The following is a 12164-nucleotide window of genomic DNA, read 5'->3' as shown; positions in this document are numbered from 1 at the left end:
TTAGAACCCATGATCATCTGACTCCCAGGCCTGTGCTCTATCCATTAGGCAATGCTGCTTTATAGGGAGCTGAAATAGGGAAATAGAAAACAAGGAGGATAGACACAATAAAGCAAAGCCTCAGATAATGCTTCATTCATTCAATCGTATTTATTGAGCACTTACTATGTGCGGAGCACTGAACTGAGCATTTAACTGCATCCCAACTAAAAACTGAGTCAGTTGACACTGGTACCGGCATTTTCTCATTTCTCATTTTCCCATAAATGAGTATTAATGTCATTGTTCTCTGAAAATGCTCATGCACCAGTTAATAGAAGAGTAATGAGGGGAAATAGAGTGTGGTGGCAGCATGCTATCAGGGCTCCGGACCAACCTAAACGTCTACACAGCTGTAATGTTGTTCAGCTTTCTCTACAGCTGGGAGAGCTGGATAATAATAATAAATAATAATGATGGTGTTTGTTAAGCGCTTACTATGTGCCAAGCACTGTTCTAAGTGCCGCGATAGATACAAGGTTATCAAGCTGTCCCACGTGGAACTCACAGTCTTAACCCCCATTTTATAGATTAGATAACTGAGTCACAGAGAGGTTAAGGATCAAAAGGGCACCAAATCTGGCTCTTTGAGCAGGTCCACCAGCGACACTAACGAGCCAGACTCACTATCAAATGGCAAGACAAGATCATAAACCATGATATTCTGGAATGTAGTCAGTGTCCTAGCATTGGCACTATGCGCACCTTAACACAGCTACTCTGGGTGGGGCACGTAAGGAGAATTAGTGACAGCCCAATACCCAACAGCTGCTCTATGAAGAGCTGAAACTGGAGAACCAAAAGCAAGGAGGGCAGAGGAAAACTTTTTAATGCTATGGTAAAAAAAAAAAGCCTCCGACAGTACCGCATCCCAGCTGAGAAGAAGGAGTCAATTGCTGAGGACAGACCCGCATGACTCACCACCAGCAAAAAAGGAATAGCTCTCTTTGAGCAGAAGCTTCAGATGGAAAGAGAGACAAGGAGTCAAAAGAGAAAACAGCATGAGATGCTACGATCATTAAGCACAACCATGACACAAGCGGCGACCTATTTTCCTCTAATGCCAACCTACTCATTGTACCTCCATCTTGTCTATCTTGCCACCAACTTCTCATCCTCATGGCCCTAGTCCTGCGTCTGTCCTGGAACTCCCTCCCTCTTCATAGCCAACAGATGATCCCTCTTCCTACCTTCAAAGCCTTATTGAAGGCACATCTCCTCCTAGAGGCCTTCCATGACTAGGCCTTCATTTCCTCTTCCCCCACTCCCTTCTGCTTCACCTCGTACTTGGGTTTGCTCCCTTTATTGACCCTTCCCTCAGCCCCACAGCACTTATGTTCATGTCCATAATTTATTTATTTATATGTCTGTCTACCCTCTAGGCTGCTATGGGCAGGGATGCATCTACCAACTTGGTTATATTGCAATCTCCCAAGTGCTTATTAGAGTGCACTGTGCATGTTTTTGTTGTTGTCTTATGCTGTCGAGTCGTGTCCGACCCAGAGCGACCCCATGGAACACGTCTCTCCCAGAACACCCCACCTCCATCTGCAATCATTCTGGTAGTGTATCCAGAGAGTTTTCTTGGTAAAAATACAGAAGCATTTTACCTCTGCCTCCTTCCGCTCAGTAAACCTGAGACTCTGCCCTCGGCTCTCTCCCATGCCGCTGCTGCCCAGCACAGGTGAGTTTTGACTTGTAGCAGATTGCCTTCCACTTGTTAGCCACTGCCCAAGCTAAGAATGGAATGGATATGCCTCTGCTTGTCTCTCCTTTCCATAGTTGAGACTGGTAGAGTACTGGAAACTCTCCAGGTGCGGCCCTGAGAGGTGGACTGCACATAGTAAGTGTAAAATAAATATGATTGATTGGGTTTTGGAACAGTATTCCAAAAATTCCAGCACTTGGTCTAACCGGCACTGTTTTTGCTTCAGGACATCCTGGATGCCATTTCAAGCGGGGTGTATACCACGTCTCCCAATTCCGGGGGATGGAGATTGCTTTTTACCCATAACAGCTAAGGCCTGCCTGAAGGGCCTCTTTTGTTAGTGAAGAAACCCAGTTGTCTGAGTTCTTTTGTGATTGGTTAGTTCTCGCTATATGTTGTAAATAAAGGCACGGCCAAACTGGAGAGGGGTACCGCTGTGTCACTTGTACCTCTCTGGAGGTGAATGGACACTTGGTCATATTCCTTCCTTTTCTGATCTATCCAGCACTGTCTCTGAGCGTTATTTTTCTTTGCTTGCTACACCACCTTGGGTTTGAATCCTCACTGCTTTTTTTTAGTTCCATTCTCTTTTTGAGTACAGATGGATTGTGGCCCCAGTCTGGGGCACGATGGGGAAAATGACTAATAATGTTGGTATTTGTTAAGTGCTTACTATGTGCCAGGCACTGTTCTAAGTGCTGGGAGGGATACAAGGTCATCAAGTTGTCCCACGTAGGGCTCACAGTCTTCATCCCCATTTGACAGATGAGGGAAGTGAGGCCCAGAGAAGTTAAGTGACTTGCCCAAGGTCACACAGCTGACAAGTGGCAGAGCCGGGATTAGAACCCATGACCTCTGACTCCCAAGCCCGGGCTCTTTCCACTGAGCCATGCTGCTTCTCAATTATTACTATTGAACTGTTAGTATGTTGGAGTCAGTCAATGAAGAATAAGCCTCTGCCTATTACATGCCAATTGTCACTCAGTCTCAGACTTTGAGTCAGGCAGCACCTGCCACAAAAATTGAAGAAGGCCCTTTATATTAAAGCTGCAACAGAGGGTGGGTATAACCAATCCCAACATTCACAGTTAGGAAAGGAGAGTCCACGCCCCAGGAAAAGTTCATCTATGACTGAGACACCTGGGGGATCTCTATGGAATGGGAAGGGGATCGAGTGTTCTCACCAGGAAGGAGCTGAGCAACATACTAATGGTAGAGATCTTCACACTGGTCTCCTTATCTGCGGCAAAATCCAGGGTACCTTCTGTGTCCACCAGGAACACAGCTACCTGGGGAGAGAAGATATGAACCATAAAATCAATCAATCAAAGAATGAATGGTATTTATTCAGTGCATATTTATTCACTGCTACTATCATTACTACTAACTACTGATAATAATAATGATGGTGGTATTTGTTAGGTGCTTACTATATACTACGTGCTGGAGAAGATTCCGGATGATCAGGTCCTTCATGGGGCTCACAGTCTAAATAGGAAGGAGAACAGGTATTGAATGCCCATTTTACAGATGAGGGAACTGAGGCAGAGAGAAGTTAAGTGATTTGCCCAAGGTCATACAGCAGGCACGTGATGGAGTCAAATTAGAATTAGACTACCAGGCTTGTACTTTTTCCACTAGTCTTCCTGTGTGCAGAGCACTGTACTAACTGCTTGGGAAAGTACAAATACAATAGAATTGGTGATGAGATCCCCAACCACAAGGAGCTAAATAGATTGCACATAAAAGCGATAGCAGAGTATAAGAATGTTGACTTTCACTTCCTTTACTTTACAGGCAGAAAGTGTCCACTTCTTCGGTTCCTTGGAGACACTCAACAGGCCTTTAGGTTACATTTGGGGTTGGACACTCTGGACAATGAACCTTTGTCTCAACTCAGGTTTGATTGTGGTGTGGGGCTGGAAACATCCTTCACATGCCATCTCCCTCTCTCTGTCTCTCTCTTCAGTATTCACAGCACGGGCTTGGGAATCAGAGGTCATGGGTTCTAATCCCAGCTCCGCCACCTGTCTGCTGAGTGACCTTGGACAAGTCATTTAACTGCTCTGAGCCTCAGTTACCTCATCTGTAAAATGGGGGTTAAGATTGTGAGTCCCATGTGGGACAATCTGATTACTTTGTATCTATCCCAGTGCTTAGAACAGTGCTTGGCACATAGTAAGAGCTTAACAAATACCATTATTATTATTATTATTATCCTGGGCAGGTATCCAGATTCACCCTCTCCTAATTTCTCCTCAGTTACTGCATAAAAGGCTTCAAGTCTTCTACTGATTTTCCTTTCCATAACCAGTTGACTTCGTCCAACATGAGCTTTTCTTTGCTACCAGGTTGCAGGGATAGTTGTACAATTCTATTTACTCAGTACACTACTGATTCTATTTACTCAGAAACTGTTAAAGGATGTGTTTATCTGAGTACAACATAAAGGCAGGAAATCCTTGCATTCTCAGCTATTTCTGCCTTGCTTGAAAATAGTCTTTGGTGTCTGCTTCAAACATCGTAATATAAAACCTGAGATATTCTCTTTTCCTATCTTCCCATGAACCTCCACCTGAATTTCATCCTACCAAAATTTTTGTCGAGGAAATACTTTTTGTACTACATAATTTTAAGCATTGTTATGGTGTGCACTGGTGGGGAAGAGGAGGAAGTGGGTCAAAATGTGATAAGGCAGCAAACACAGGCTGGTGCCAGTGGATTAAGTAGTTTCTTCTTTGAATAAAAGTGCTCCAGGAGAGGAAGAGGAAAAGGGAGGGGAAGTTAATTAGTTAAATGTCTATTGACTGCAGCTCTTAGAAAAGTTTGCTAGCAGTAAGAGACACGGTCTCTTGTAGGTTGTGTGACCTTGGGCAAATCACTTCACTTCTCTCTACCTCACTTACTTCATCTGTAAAATAGGAATTGAGACTGTGAGCCCCATGTGGGACAGACACTGGATCCAACCTAATTTGCTTGTCTCCACCACAGTGGTTAGTACAGTGCCTGGAACATAGTAAGTGCTTAACAAAAACCATAATTATTACTAGTCATAATTTGGATGGGATGGGGATTGTCAGTAACGTAGTGAGCACCTGTCTGATCCTATTCAAATAAGACACTTTCTTCTCTATAGTCTTGGCCCTGAACTCACATTGACACCAAACTTCCTGGGGCAACTTATGGAGTTGCCCCTATCTTATATCCACCTGCCTGTACTCTCCCAGGCACTTAGTACAGGGCTTTGCACACAGTAAGAGCTCAGTAAATATGATTGAATGAATGAATGAAGCCCCATCAGATGTATCCAATCTGTGCTGCTCTGGAAGAAAAGTCTGATGGTTTTCCATCAGTGGGAAGAGTTTTCTATCTCAACAGAAGTTCATCTTGTGCTTGACTTTTCTTGCATCATTGACTTTGAACTTTTAAGGTTCACACCCATCTCAGAAACTGTTAAATAATAATAATGTTGGTATTAAGCGCTTACTATGTGCAGAGCACTGTTCTAAGTGCTGAGATAGATACAGGGTCATCAGGTTGTCCCACGTGAGGCTCACAGTTAATACCCATTTTACAGATGAGATAACTGAGGCACAGAGAAGTTAAAGAATGTATTTATCTGAGAACAACATAATGGCAGGAAATGCTTTGAATTCTCAGCTATTTCTGCCTTGCTTAAAAGTAGAGGATGATACATATATTACTTTGAGGTCAGGAGGTTATTTCTTGATTCTGACCAGAATCTCTCCTGCTCTACTTTAAGCCCATTACCTATGAATGTTTTCAAAGAGCATCGAGCTGGCCAGCATCCACTCCATAAAATTCTCTATCTTCTTTAAGACAATTATTGTCACCTCTCCCCCACTTCAGTCTTCTCTTCTCTGATTAATCCATATCCTCTGGGTCATGTTATCCATCAATCACTTTAGCATCTGAATCTTTATCTCTATAGCTATTTTGTATTATTTGTATCTATTTTCCTTCTCTTTTATTTATTGCATGTTGGGCATTTTGTGTCCAGTTGACTTCTTCCTACTGTAAATTCCTGGAGGGGAGGAAACTCTTGTATGGGCCAAGTGTCTAGAACATTTTTTTGCACACTGTATGTGCTCTGTACAGTGTCCTATAGAGAGCAGGAACTCAGGACAGTTCTCTGCATACATTGGGCTCTTAATATATTCATTCAATAGTATTTATTAAGTGCTTACTGTGTGCAGTTCCTAGGATCGATAATCAATAATAAAGGATTAGTAGCCAAATAATAGTAGTCAAGAAATATGCCCAAGATTTTTGTTAGTAATTCTTCCTATGAAGAGCCTGGGAAAAGTCATGAAATGTGTTAATGTAATAATTGCCACAAAAATACAAATGGTCAATTATATGGCATTTCCAGTGACAAGGTATGGTATGAAAGCTGGACAGTGAAAAAACAGGATAGAAAGAAAACCGATTCTTTTGAAATGTGGTGTTGGAGAAGGTTTTTGCAAACTTCATAGACTGCCCGAAAGACAAACAAATGGATTTTGTTGGATGGTGTTTGGAAGGCCAAATGACTGGATTTAGATTAGCATATTTTGGGCACATAATCAGAAGGACTAATTATCTGGAGAAGACACGAATACTAGGAAAAGTACAGGGACAACATGGAAGAGACAGACTAGCAGCTAGAAGGATAGAGCCCATAACAACGATAATGGAAGAACCATTAGGAAGGTTGCTGATTATAACAGAGGACAGGACATTCTGGAGAAAGCATATCCATGGAGTCTCTATGAATCGGAAATGACTCATTGGCACTTAATAATAATACTGTGTGCAGAGCACTGTACTAAGCACTTGGGAGAATACAATGCAACAGTAAACAGACACTTTCCTGGCCCACAAGGAGCTTACATTATAGAGCTCTGCACACAGGGGTCCTTGATAAATGCTGTTGATAAGGTGGTTGATGATAGCTAAATACCCCCTTTGCAAAAGCCTTTCCTTTCAGAAGCCATTCTCCAGCCTGTTAAACATTCTTGTCATTCCAAAGAGGTAACTCCACCATTCTCTCTTTCCTAGTCCTGACTGAAGTAGGTATCTGAAATTCTTGGGGTAAATATTACTGGTGGTGCGAGATTGTAAGCTCTCTCTAGACTGTAAGCTCATTGTGGGCAAGGAACATATTGACCAACTCTGTAGTACTGTACTCTCCCAAGTGCTTGGCACAAACAGTAAGTACTCAATAAATATTGATTGATTGATTGATTTCTCTTTCCATAATTTCCTGATGTACCAGGGAGGAGCTTCTCCTCAGCCACTTTTTTTTATGTTGTTTGTTAAGTGTTTACTTTGCAATGTACTAAGCACTGGAGTAGATACAAGATATATAGATAGATAGATTCAAGGCCCCTTCCTAGCTCTACCTTGTCCCTGGCATCTCCAGTCGTTCTGTCCATGAGAAAAGGTTTGCTCCATATCCATATTCCCTTGGTGATCCTCTCCACTCCACTGTACCACAGAAATCCTGTGAGGAATTCATCACTTTTTCCCATCCATGAATCATCAGCAGATTCCTGTTGAGACAATATAGCAGAGATAATTTTCAGACACCTCTCTTTCTTTCCTCCACCCTAACAACATTCCCAGTCCCCTTTTTCCCTGCCTCCTCATACTCCTCCCCATCATGACAATACGTGCCTAGATCCTGATTGGCTGGTCATTGTGGACTTGGAACTGAATCTGGGCAAGACGTAACTGTGAATGTGCAAAGACAAGGACAATAAGGTGGAGGCAGAGAAATGTAGAGGGACAAAAATAAAGGGAAGTATAGAAAGATCAGTAACATCAGAGAAACACTGTCTAAGAGAAACAAAGGGAATAATCCAAAAATAGAGAGAAAGAAATACATGTAAAACCAGAGGAACAGTGGAAGAAACAAAAACATATTGGAAAAAAAAGACATTGAGACCAAAAATCAGAGGATGATAGAGACAGATATCTGACAGTGACAGATATGAGAAGTAGATGTGGGCAGGGATTGTCTGTTTATTGTTATATTTCATGTTCCCAAGTGCTCAGTACAGTGCTCTTCACACAGTAAGTGTTCAATAAATATGATTGACTGATTGATTAGTGTGGTCTAATGGAAGGAGCATATGCCTGGAAGTCAGAAGGACTTAGACTTTAATCCTGGCTCCATACAAGTCTGCTGTGTGACCTTGGGCAAGTCACTTAATTTCTCTCTGCCTCAGTAACCTCGGCTGTAAAATGAAGATTAAGACTATGCTCTCTATGTGGAACAGAGACTGTGTACAACCTGTTTATCTTATATCTTCTCCAGTGCTTAGTATAGTGACTGGCACATAATAAGCACCTAACTAAAACCATAAAAAATATATTTTCTATAGGCAAATAATAAGAGAAAAAAGAAAGGCTGAGAAGCAGAAACACTTAGGAATTCCCAGTGAAGCAATTTGAATTTCTCTGAGTTAACAAAGTAGCATATTCACAGGCCACACCCTGTCCCATTTTGGCCTAGTAGATAGAACATGGGCCTGGGAGTGAGAAGGACCTGGGTTCTAATCTCTACTCTGCCACTTGTCTGCTGTATGACCTTGGGTAAGTCACTTCACTTCCTCTGTGCCTCAGTAACATCATTCATAAAATGGAGATTAAGACTGTGAGCACTAGGTGGGTCAGTGACCATGTCCAACCTCATTATCTCGTATCTACCCCAGCACTTAGTACAGTGCCTGGCACATAGTAAGCACATAACAAATACCACATTTATCATCTGTGACTGAGCACTCTCCTTCTTCAGGTCTGCAGTCTCCCACATTAGGGAGGAAGAGACCACTGCAAAATCCTTGGAGATGTTATATCAGTAATAAGGGTCAGGAAAGAGTGGGTGGGTTCAGTTGGAAGGGTCAGAGCCAGCAGAGGGAGGGAGAAGAGGTCAGTGGGATGGTCAGGAACAGGCTGAGCTGTCACTCCCCAGGGAGCATGGGCCTCAAACAATTCAGAGACTGCAGCAAACAGGCAGCATCAGACTGGCACATTTTCATGGGCATTGAAAGAGGAAAGGGGCAACAGGGAAGGAAGTGGTGCGAGCACTTTGATAGCACTACCACTTTGGTGTCTGCATTGAATTCTTCCTTGTTACTCCCACCTGGAAAGGATTCTCCAGTCTCCTCAGCAGATAGTTGAGTAGGAAGGACTTGCCCTTACGCTGTTCCCCAATAATGGAGATGATGCATATAGGCAGGTCAGCTATCTCTTTCCTCTCCAAGCTCCTCTGGAAGGAATCTTCAAGAACCACCAGCTTTCCCCTCTTCACTCCCACCAGCTGAAGTGGTTCTCCACAGCTCATGATCTGGCACTGGAAAAAAGGATCACAAGGGACTCAAAATCTGCTATCTGATGATTTCAGTAAATTCCCCCTCTGGAGGGAAAAGCAGGATACAGGAAAGGGTAAAATACATGGATACAAGAAGATAAAAAATAACTGAGTAAATGATCCCCATGCATCATAGAAGGAGGTAAGTGACTGGATTCAGTTTTCATCCATCTTTCCCCTTCTTGGCCAAGAAGGGCCCCACTGCTGAGTTTTTCTTCCCTAGAAGGAAGCAGCATGGTCTAGTGGAAAGAGCACTGCCCTGGGAATCAAATGACCTGGGTCCTAATCCCAGCTTTGCCACTTGTCTGCTGTGTGACCTAGGGTAAGTCACTTAACTTCTCTGTGACTCAGTACTCTCAACCTCAAAGTGGGGATTCAAAACCTGTGCTCCCTTCTATTTAGAATGTGAGCCTCTTGTGGGACCTGGTTATCCTATATCTACCCCAATACTTCGTATACTGCTTGGCACAATTCTTATTACTATTAGAAATAAATTAGAGGGGTTCCAAGGCCCCCAGGACTACTCTCTCACGTACAAGCAGCATGAGATAATTAATCAATCAATCAATCATATTTAGAGGAAACATCATGGCCTGGTGGAAAGACGATCTGAGTTCTAATTCTAACTCTGCCACTTCTCCGCTGTCTGACCTCAGTCAGTCACTTCTCCGTGTCTCAAGTACCTCATCCACAAAATCGGGATTAAATCCTACTCCCTCCTACTTAGAGTGTGAACCCTAACCCTAACCCATGACCTGATTAATTTGTATATACTCCAGCAGTTAGAACAGTGCATGGCACAGAGTAAGTGCATAACAAGTAACATCAGTATTATTCATTCAATTCAATCATATTTATTGAGCCCTTACTGTGTGCAGAGCACTGTACTAAGAGCTTGGAAAATACAGTTCAGCAACAAATAGAGACAATCCCTGCCCACAACGGGCTCACAGTCTAAAAAAGGGGAATATTATTATTATTATTATTATTGAGTGCTTAGTCTGTGCAGAGCACTATAGTAAGCATTCATACATTCATTCAATAGTATTTATTGAGCGCTTACTATGTGCAGAGCATTGTACTAAGCGCTTGGAATGTACAATTTGGCAACAGATTGGGCAGGGTTTGTCTATGACGGGCTTACAGTCAGGGGAAGATGGACAAAAACAAGACAAGATAATCACGACAAATAGAATCAAGGGGATGTACACCTCATTAACAAAATAAATAGGGTAATAAAAATATATATGAATAAGCACAGTGCTGAGGGGAGGGGAAGGGAGAGGGGGAGGGAGCAGAAGGCGGGGGGGAACAGAGAGGGAGCAGAGGGAGCAGAGGGAGAAGGGGAAGCTTAGTCTGGGAAGGCCTCTTGGAGGAGGTGAGCTCTCAATAGGGCTTTGAAGTGGGGAAGAGAGATACTTTGGCAGAGGTGAGGAGGGAGGCATTCCAGGACAGCGGTGGGACATGGCCAGAGGTCAATGGTGGGATAGGCGTTAATGGCGGACGGTGAGGAGGTGAGCGGCAGAAGAGCGGAGCGTGCGGGGTGGGCAGTAGAAAGAGAGAAGGGAGGTGAAGTAGGAGGGGGCAAGGTGATGGAGACCCTTGAAGCCCAGAGTGAGAAGTTCTTGTTTCGTGTGGAGGTTAATAACGTCGTATTTGTTAAGCAATTACTATGTGCAGAGCACTGTTCTAAGTGCTGGAGTATACAGGGTAATCAGGTTGTCCCACATGAGGCTCACAGTCTTAATCCCCATTTTACAGATGAGGTAACTGAGGCACAGAGAAGTTAAGTGACTTGCCCACAGCCACACAGCTGACAAGTGGCAGAGCTGGGAGTTGAACCCATGACCTCTGACTCCGAAGCCCAGGCTCTTTCCATTAAGCCATGCTGCTTCTCTAATGGGTTAATGGGCAACCCCTGGAGGTTTTTAAGGAGGGGAGTGAGATGCCTAGAGCGTTTCTGCAGGAAGATGATCGGGACAGCGGAATGAAGAATAGACTGGAGTGGGGAGAGACAGGAGGAAGGGAGGTCAGAGAAAAGGCTGACACAATAATCCAGCCGGGATATTATGAGAGCTTGAGCCAGTACGATAGCCGTTTGGACGGAGAGGAAAGGGTGGATCTTGGTGATATTTTAAAAATGAGACCGGCAGGCATTGAGACAATCTAAGACAGAGATAGAGATAGATCTCATGTCTGAGATAGAGACAATCTGTTGCAGAATTGTATATTCCAAGCACTTTGTACAGTGCTCTGCACACAGTAAGTACTCAATAAATGTGACTGATTGATATTTCTGCCTCTATTTACACTTGGTAAATAGAACTCAGGAGTCACAGCATTGACTGTATGCTCTCTGTGTGCAGAACAGTGTGGTAGGCACTTGGGGGTAGTCTTGCCTGGTTTTATGCTATCAAGACATCTCTGCCCCTTAGCCACTCCATGGACATGTCTCGCCCAGAATGCCCCACCTCCATCTTCAATCGTTCTGGTGGTGTTTCCATAAGATTTTTTTGGTCGAAATAAGGAAGTGGTTTACCATTGTCTTCCGTGCAGTAAACTCTAGTCTCCACCCTCAACCCTCTCCTATGCCGCTGCTGCCCAGCACAGGTGAGTTTTGAGTTTTGTAGCAGATTGCCTTCAACCCTCCAGATTGCCGTGAACCCTCTAGCACTAGCCAAGCTGGGAATGGAATGAGTACACCTCTGCTTGACCATCCCTCCCGTAGTCGAGAGAGATAGAGTACCAGAAACTCTCCAGGTGCGATCCTGAGAGGGCAGTGGTAGTGCATAAATACGATAGATAGTAGCAGAGTTGCAACGTACAGCAATATGTGTATAAAATAAATATAAAAGTTGCCTTCCTTATCTTTGATGAAAATTGAAAAATGGGGGTGGTAAACTGCCTGTCTGCAACAGAAGTCAAAGACATCTAAGTTGCCCTTGGCAAATGTTTACACCTTGGAGGCATGGAAGAACCCAGCCACCATGATCAGGACCATTGCTCAAACCTCCTTAGAGCAAGAAAAAATGCCTTTCC

The 12164-nt window shown here is 43.6% G+C and overlaps 1 protein-coding gene and 1 non-coding gene across 8 annotated transcripts in view; both read right to left on the bottom strand.

Moving 5' to 3' along the window:
• LOC103169427 (RING finger protein 112-like) overlaps window positions 1-12164 on the bottom strand; it is a 45829-nt gene that overhangs the window by 31762 nt on the left and 1903 nt on the right. For 6 of the 7 annotated variants that reach the window (XR_003757013.1, XR_005659790.1, XM_029058679.1 and 3 more), the window contains 3 exons: window positions 8898-9107; window positions 7153-7302; window positions 2932-3036 (listed from right to left, as the gene is read on the bottom strand). Coding sequence is in view for 4 of the 7 variants with exons in the window: in XM_029058679.1 (XP_028914512.1) it covers window positions 2932-3036; window positions 7153-7302; window positions 8898-9098 (456 nt within the window). In the remaining 3 variants the exon portion in view is untranslated. The remainder of the gene's footprint in view (window positions 1-2931; window positions 3037-7152; window positions 7303-8897; window positions 9108-12164) is intronic. The other variant, XR_005659791.1, reaches the window with a different exon arrangement.
• LOC114809914 lies at window positions 1734-1871 on the bottom strand. Its single transcript, XR_003757685.1, has one exon. It is a non-coding gene; the product is annotated as a small nucleolar RNA SNORA7 (small nucleolar RNA).

The sequence above is a fragment of the Ornithorhynchus anatinus genome, chromosome 2, assembly GCF_004115215.2.
Source record: "Ornithorhynchus anatinus isolate Pmale09 chromosome 2, mOrnAna1.pri.v4, whole genome shotgun sequence".
Lineage (NCBI taxonomy): Eukaryota > Metazoa > Chordata > Mammalia > Monotremata > Ornithorhynchidae > Ornithorhynchus > Ornithorhynchus anatinus.
The sequence above is the reverse complement of the archived record's forward strand: the minus strand, read 5'-3'. Positions and strand labels throughout refer to the sequence as shown.